The sequence below is a fragment of the Lolium perenne genome, chromosome 7 (assembly GCF_019359855.2).
Source record: "Lolium perenne isolate Kyuss_39 chromosome 7, Kyuss_2.0, whole genome shotgun sequence".
Lineage (NCBI taxonomy): Eukaryota > Viridiplantae > Streptophyta > Magnoliopsida > Poales > Poaceae > Lolium > Lolium perenne.
In genome coordinates this window covers 194,856,449-194,864,027 of record NC_067250.2, presented here as the reverse complement: position 1 = coordinate 194,864,027, position 7,579 = coordinate 194,856,449, and the positions used below count along the sequence as shown (strand labels likewise).

Genomic DNA, 7,579 nt, shown 5'->3' with positions numbered 1-7,579 from the left:
GAAGAAGGATGACTATACACGCACTCTTGCGAAGGTTATTGACCAAAAGAAGGATGAAAAGGCTAAGGAGAAGGACATTGCTGGCACGAGCAAATCATCAGCTAGAAGTGCAGATGAGAAAAGGTCAAGTTCAACAAGTGCACCCCTCAAGGCCAAGCAAACGACAAAAGGCAAAAAGAGAAAGGAAGTTCCCCTCCTCGGTGCTCAGCCCAAACAATCGATCCCACCACTCAAAGTGTTTAATGTTCCCAAGGTGTACGAGGAACATGGTGGTGCTGTCAATATGGAAGAAGCTGCAACTCTAGCGGCTCAATGTGGAGTTACCGTGGACGAATTGTTTGGTGCCGCAGATGCTGCACTACCCACTGCTGATATAGCTCCTACATTTGTCTACGGGGAAGACTTGGTCAGCAGAGAGCAGCTGCATAAACTGCCAACACATATGCGGAATTTGCATCAGTGGTACCTTGATGCATGCAAGGAGAAAAAAATGTACATCGTGGCGAGTATACCATGGGAATATTACTACCGAAACGAGGAGATCCATATTGAGATGAATGAACTCGCAGTTATTCAATCTAGAAGCCCTCGACAAATCTCTCATGAGTTGCTATTGCTTGTAAGTTGTTAACTACATATAAGTTCATTTTCATTCAGTTCATGTTCGTTTTCATTGCATATATATACTCATTATATCTTATGGGTTCTCTTTTGCAGACTGAAGATCAGTGAGTGCAAAAGTAATAATATTATCAATGTTGGGTTTGTTGACCCAGATAAAATACATGTTGAAACGGTGAAGCATAAACGCGAAGAAACGGGGGGAAACCTACTAAGGTTTTTGGGGCAGCAATATTTCTGTGATTCAATATTGTTTCCTTACAACTACGAGTGAGAGTCTTAATGATCTTTTATGCACATTCAATTTTTCTTACTCGATGTTAAGTGTAATTCCTGACGTATATATGCATAACATGTGCAGCTTCCACTGGATTCTACTAGACATTCAACCTGATAAGGGAATAGTTGAAGTAAGAGACCCACTGAGTAGAGGCCTGGACGGGTTCCAGGACTTGCAGAAGTTGCTCCAAGTGTAATTTCCTTCATCGCCGCGCTTTATCTTTCGTGAGATATCAATTAATTATCCACTCATTCAATCATTCTTTTGCCTGGCAGGGCTTGGCAAGCTTTGAAGAATGTTCATAAGGACATTACCTTTGCAAAGAAGCTAACATTTACTCCTGTAGCGTGCCCCCAGCAGCCACAAGGGACGAATCTATGTGGATACTACGTTTGCGAGTCCATTCGCATGTTAACCACTGAGAAGCAGAACAGAAATAAATTCGACGTAAGCAATAACATTCACAACTTTATTTATTATCATCAATATTTCGTTATCAAGACTGATATAGTCATACTCATCTCATTTTCGTATATAGGTCGACTTCATGCGGGACAGACTCCAACCAAAGGAACACGCACTAGGAATCGCGGAGGAAGTGGCGGGACTTTTGGTTAGAGAAGTAATAAACAACAAAGGCTTGTTTAGTCCAGATAGTTGTTCTACCTCCAAATAGACGGTCGTTAGTACCGTTTGTCGATCGTGAGCTCCATGTATATATGTAGGGAACCTACGAATATGTGTAAGGGGAATCGACTTCTGCTTCCAATATTTGTTTGATCGATCTATATATATATATAATGAATGAATGTGTACAACTTCTAGTAGCGTACAAATATATGCAACTTTTATTTTCGAACGAAAAAAATGAAATAACAGGCGGTCGGTGGCGGGGGGGGGGAGGGGTGCTGCACCCCTCAAACCCTAAAGCAGAAGCGTTGTGCGCGCGCCACGTAGAAGGCCTTTTGTCGCGGGTGGTAATACCGCCCGCGACAAAAGGGCCTGTGCCCTGCGCGCCCCGCGGCTGCCACGTGGTGGACCTTATGTCGCGGGTCGTAAGTGACCCGGGATAAAAGGCCACCCTTTTATCGCGCCTTGCTTGTCGCGGCTGGCCGCCCGCGACAAAAGGCCCTAACCACCCGGATCAAAAGGCCTGTTTTCCACTAGTGTTGGAAGCCCTAGGTTCGCTTGCAAAGAAATAGACTACGACAGTCCGTACGACACATACCTTTGGGAGTCGTTGTCAGAGAACTCCGACGATGATTACTCTGGTCCTTCACGTTACGAGGCCGACCTCGACAAATACGAGAAGGTGCTTCCTAGGAGCATGCGCACATTTCTGTAATGGGAAAAATCTTCGTGCATGCTCGTGTCCATGTAGCCAACAGTTTTCTCATCAACCACCATAGCCTTGCATATTATCTTTGGCATAGGCAACAATATTACATAGAGTGAACCATAAGTCCATAACCAAAATCGATTGAGTAAATGTCTACTTTTCATTCCCTAAGATCGACGAGTAAATCTCCACCTGCAGATGTAGATCCTTATTGTAACCTGGGACGGGATCTTAGATTTTTAGTATTTTCACTCCGAAACTACATATTTTTAATGTACAAGCTACTGTGAGAAAGTAAGGAGTATACTCCATCCGTTCATAATTACCTTGTATTCTGAGTTTAATCAAAATAGAATTTTGTAAAGTTTGACCGAATACATAGCAAAATATCAGCATCTAGAATAAATTTGTATTATTAAGAGTAGAGGCATGAGGCTGACAACGGAGGCGGGGTCCCTCTTGCAGCTTGTTTCCTCATAGATGTGATCGTTGGCTTGGGTGATGACGGTTCGGTGGCGCGGTAAGGCTGAAGGAGGCGCGCCATGTCAACAAGAAGCGTATGTGGGATGTAATGAATGATGGAGGGCACCAACGTCAGGTGGTGTTGCTTGACATTGATTACATTCGATCTGCCTTTGGATGTAGGAATAGCTTTGTCCCTGCGGGTCTCGATCTAGGCCATACGGGCCTTGTCTTGGGCCAAGCGGGCCTCGGTGGGGTCAGCGTCGGCGGGGGATCCTCCCAGGCTGCTCCTGGAAGCATGGCCCCTCACTTTCGTCTGGGAGGGACGTTGTCGTTGCCTAATCGACGGTACCTCGGAGGAGGGATCCTCACGAGGGGGAGAAGAAGTAGGGGCCATAGGGCGGAGAGCACACGGGACGGTGGTATGCGAGTTACCCAGCTTCGGAACACCTGCACGATGACAGGGCCTACTGCTGCTTGTCTGGAATTATCTGGGCGCTTTCGCGTTGTTACCATGAGTTGTGGTTGTGCCTCTAGGGCCCCCGGGATCCGGCTTATATAGACGCTCGGATCTAGGGTTTACACGGAGAGTCCTAGCCGGAATACAAGTTGCCTAACTACGGTACAATGTCTTGCCGTGTACATCAAGGATCCGCCCTCCTTCTAGGCCGTGCTGGATCCGGATACTTCATGGGCCTCAACAGATCCGGCCTCCTTCGTAGGTCGGTTAGGATCCGGCTCCTCGTTCCTGGGCTGGACTTCATCCTTCAGAATCTACAGCAACTGGGCCGCCCGATGGGCCACATGCCTCACCACCAACTATGGGCCACCCGGGCTTGCCGGATCTAGGCCATGCAGTTGATATACCCATAAAGTATACCCACAACAGTAGCCCCCGAAGTTCTCCGAGATTCATCATTCTTCCGACTTCATACAGCTCGGAAACGAAGAGAATCTTGAAGAGCTTCAAAACTTCTTACTTGATTCCGGGTTCATTCCTTCGGAAATCCTTCATCTTCAGATCACGCACAACAACGGAAGCTCCGCTTTTCCCGCGCACAACCTCCTCATTTCCCGCGCTAAATTTTCGCAGATGCAAATCTTTAGCCGGAATTTTCGGGAGTGCATGGTTAAGTTACCTCCACGTCGTTTTACCGCACTTGACCTAAAACACGTGTCATCCATCCAACGGTGTGACCGTTCCGTTTCCACCGTCGGATCCATATCCCGAATCTCCGCGTGCGGCCTATAAATACCCCGCGGCTCGGTAATTTCTCATTCTTTCACCTCTCCTCACCACTTCGTCTTCCTCCTCGCGCCGCGCCGCCCGACGGATCTCGATTCCGGCGATCTTCGCCACGGTGAGCTTCGCGCGCCGCCAATCCAAGACTCCCCTCGCGCCAAGATTCCTGCGGTTGAACGGGAATTTCTCTCCGCCGCCGATTCGTGGTCACGCGGGTCGGTTTTCTTCAAGTCCGGTGACCCCATCTTCACCGGAGCTCCGTCGAGCCACCGCGCCATTAGCGGTAAGTGCGCCGGCCTCGTAGAAGATAGACTTAGTGTAGAAGATAGACTAGGTGATCCGGGTACTCAAACACTTTGTATGGGCGCAGCCGGAAGCATGCCACTCGATTCGTCGCACTGTACTGGTAGCTCTCCGAGTAGCCCGGATCCCAATCCAATAGAACCAATATGCCCGGATCCCATATCATTCCTGCCACCATATGTTTCCGACATTAGACTAGCTCAACCTTTTTCCGCATCTTCCAGCACCGCTCCAGGCCGGATCCCCTCCCTCCAAGAGCTTCAAGAAGAACTCGAGGGACAAGCTAGGATGGCGGCCAAGGTTCAGGAGCCGGAAAACAAGAGAGCGTCCAAGGCCCGGATCCGTGAAGGGGAGCGGGGTCAGTGGTGGCCCTGCGCAACTACTGATGTGGAGCTTAGAGAGCTCCAGAACGAGGGCATGATCTCCACTCATTGGAGTTTCACACGTGACTCCGACGTCCCCAAGCCCGAAGCCGGAGAAATTGTTATGACCAAGGCTTGGGTGGAACGCGGACTTTCACTTCCCTGCTCGGAGTTCTTTCTCTCCGTCCTCAACACATACGGGCTCCAGCCCCACAACATCTGCCCAAATTCATATCTCCTCCTGTCCAACTTCGTAACTCTTTGCGAAGGGCACCTTGGGATCCGGCCAGATGTCAAGTTATGGCAGTTCTTTTTCCGGGTGAAGAAGGAAACCAAGGACAAAGCAATGGTGAACTGTGGGAGTATGACGTTCATGCTCCGCCCTAGCCGCATGTATCCTCCCCACGACTCGCATGAATCCGTCCGGTACTGGAACGCCGGATGGTTCTATGAGAAGAACGCTTCAGTTCCGGATGTCCATGAAGGCTTGCCCCAGTTTATCAACGAGCCTCCGGAAGAGCTAGCAAGCTGGAGCTTCGTTCCTTCGCTCGCCCAAACCCCTATCTTGGAGAAGGCAGCGCGGAGAATCTCCTGGCTAGTCCACGACGGATTGACCGGAGCCCAGCTCACTCTTAGCTGGTTTTCCCGGAGAATCCAGCCTCTGCGCTACAACGCACGCTTGATGTGCGCTTATACCGGGGCGGACGATCTCCTCCGGGTTAACCGCCACGATCTTCCGGCCGACTCCCTGAAAAGAAGGTTCAAGACTTTGGTGAAGATTCCCAGGGGCCAACAAGTCCCGGAACTGATCAAGGACATCTACATAAACGACCAGTGTCCTCCGGTAAGCTCTGTCCTTTTCGTTGCTCCAAACTTCACAAGTTTTTGGATGTTAACTCTAACTTTTATTCATATTCCTTCCAGCTCAACACTTTGGCGGAGGAAAGCTTCCGCACCATTCTTCGTGTCCCTGTCAGCGGCGACGCGGCGGAGGAGGCTCCGAAAGACGATGAGGAGGAAGAGGAACAGGCACCCCGCAAGGCGGCCCCTCGTCCTACGAAGCGTCCCCGCGCCAAGGCTTCCGGCTCTGAAGCCGGAGCTAGTGGCGAGGCCTCCGCCAAGAAGCCCAAGACCACAAAGCCACCTCCGCTAGACTCGAGGAAAGCGGAGCGTGCGCGCCTGAGGATGCTTTCAACAGCTGGCCAGCGCTCGCGCCCCATCATCCCCGGCGCCCCGTAAGTTTCCGAACATGATGCAATTTTATCTTGACGAAATTATTTCTTATTCGATCCCTTTTACTTGTTTGCAGGAATCCGAGCACCACCGCCACGCGGACCTCCGGCCAAGAACCTATCACCAAATATATGAAAAAGTCTCTGGCAGTTGGTCCTTCTACTCCAGTTCCGCCAAGTGCCTCCCACCCTACTCCTCAGCCGTCTCCTCCTCAGGCTGATCCATCTCCCCCTCCTGCCGTAAACACTCCACCGGAAATAATTCCGGTTAGCAGCGAGAAGGTGGGCGGAGAAGATCCTAACGCGAAAGGCCCTGCCCAAGAAGACGCGGAAGAACAAGGCCAAGGAGAGGCTGAAGTCACTTCTTCTGAGAAGGCTGGAGACGGCGCTGGCGACATCGTCGTTTTTCCGAAGAACTTTGGAGATCCGGCTGACACCACTTCCACCCCCAAGGCATATGCTACCAAATTTTTCAACAAGCTGTCCGAGGCGGAGAAATGGGAGCTTGAACAAGATCTACTCAACGCCATGCTGAACAATGCCTGGGGGAAGCCTGACTCCGCGACATCGGAGATCCAGGACTTCAAGAAGAATGTCGGCCAGTTCCTCGACAAGCTCGTCTGCAAGCAAAAGGTACTCCCCAGTAGCCCCCAAGCATGTAGGCGGAAACTCAAAAAAATAGTTAGCGCTTAGATGCTTAGAGAAAGATTACTTCCGGGAAGGTTTTTAAATTGGATCAGTAGCCCCCAAGCATTATGGCGGAAAAGTTCCGGCAATAATGCTTTGGAGGAAACCACTATTACAGGCGGAATTTTTACTCCTGCTCTGTCTATGTCTTACAGGAACAGCAGGCGCTGCACTATGAGCTGCACAAGAACATCGCCCTTCAGCGCCGCGTTACTCTGAATCAGGCGGAAAATATCCGGACTCTGAAGGATGAGAATGCGGAACTGACCAAACAACTGGCGGACGCCCAAGGTTGGTTTCCGTCTTCATCGTCATTGGTCATATTCCGACTTGAAACTTGCTGTTAACTTAAGTTATTATAGGCGCATCCTCTTCCCTTGCTACAGCCTCATCGGAACTTGAGAACCTGCGCTCCTCGTACCAAGATTTGGAAACGAAGCTAAAGGAGGCGGAACTAAAGAGGGAGCAGGCCGAGAAGCAGCTGGCGGAGAAAAACTCCGAGTTCATCAGGGAAAAGGGCGAAATGATATTGAAGAAAAATGCTGACAGCGAGACCATCAAGACGTAGCAAAAAGAGCTCAATGGACTCCGGAAGTATATGGAGACCGCGGAGCATCACTGGGACTTGCTCAACGAAAACATCTTGGGTACTATGCTGAAACCTTTGTCTAGATGTTTGCTCCGACTTTTGTTTTTTCTTTGTGCTCAAATTGCATGCTTATATCCTGATTATCTTTTGCAGAGCCGCTTGGGTATCCGGAACAGCGTCGGAATTTGTTCCCACGGGATGACCTGCTTCAACTTGCAGGCGATGATTGCAAAGATCTCATCTCCGCCTCCCGCAAGATATGCTATAACTTATCCATCAAGAGGATCCGCACTTGCAACGTCCGCAAGCTTGTTGGAAAGATGGACATTCTTCCGGAGCTGGTGACGGATCTACAAGCATCATCAGCCCGAGGCGCAGCTGCAATGGCCTTGACCATGTGCTTAGCACATAATCCGGATCTTGATCTTGATCAGGTAACCACGGGCGTTCCTCCGGATGCG

General features: G+C 50.1%; 1 protein-coding gene across 1 annotated transcript; it reads left to right on the top strand.

Moving 5' to 3' along the window:
- The first annotated feature begins 557 nt into the window (after positions 1-557).
- Positions 558-1,577, top strand: LOC139833806 (uncharacterized). The gene is made up of 5 exons (XM_071824154.1): positions 558-619; positions 718-891; positions 983-1,093; positions 1,177-1,348; positions 1,440-1,577. The coding sequence occupies exons 1-5, from the start codon at positions 558-560 to the stop codon at positions 1,575-1,577; spliced, it is 657 nt and encodes a 218-aa protein (XP_071680255.1).
- The last annotated feature ends 6,002 nt before the right edge of the window (positions 1,578-7,579 follow it).

Bases quoted from the DNA above. Each gene is read 5' to 3' on its own strand.
- LOC139833806 (XM_071824154.1), top strand. From the start codon at position 558: ATGAACTCGCAGTTATTCAATCTAGAAGCCCTCGACAAATCTCTCATG. The intron at 620-717 runs GTAAGTTGTTAA...TCTCTTTTGCAG, and splicing joins CTCATGAGTTGCTATTGCTT to ACTGAAGATCAGTGAGTGCA. The intron at 1,349-1,439 runs GTAAGCAATAAC...TTTCGTATATAG, and splicing joins AGAACAGAAATAAATTCGAC to GTCGACTTCATGCGGGACAG.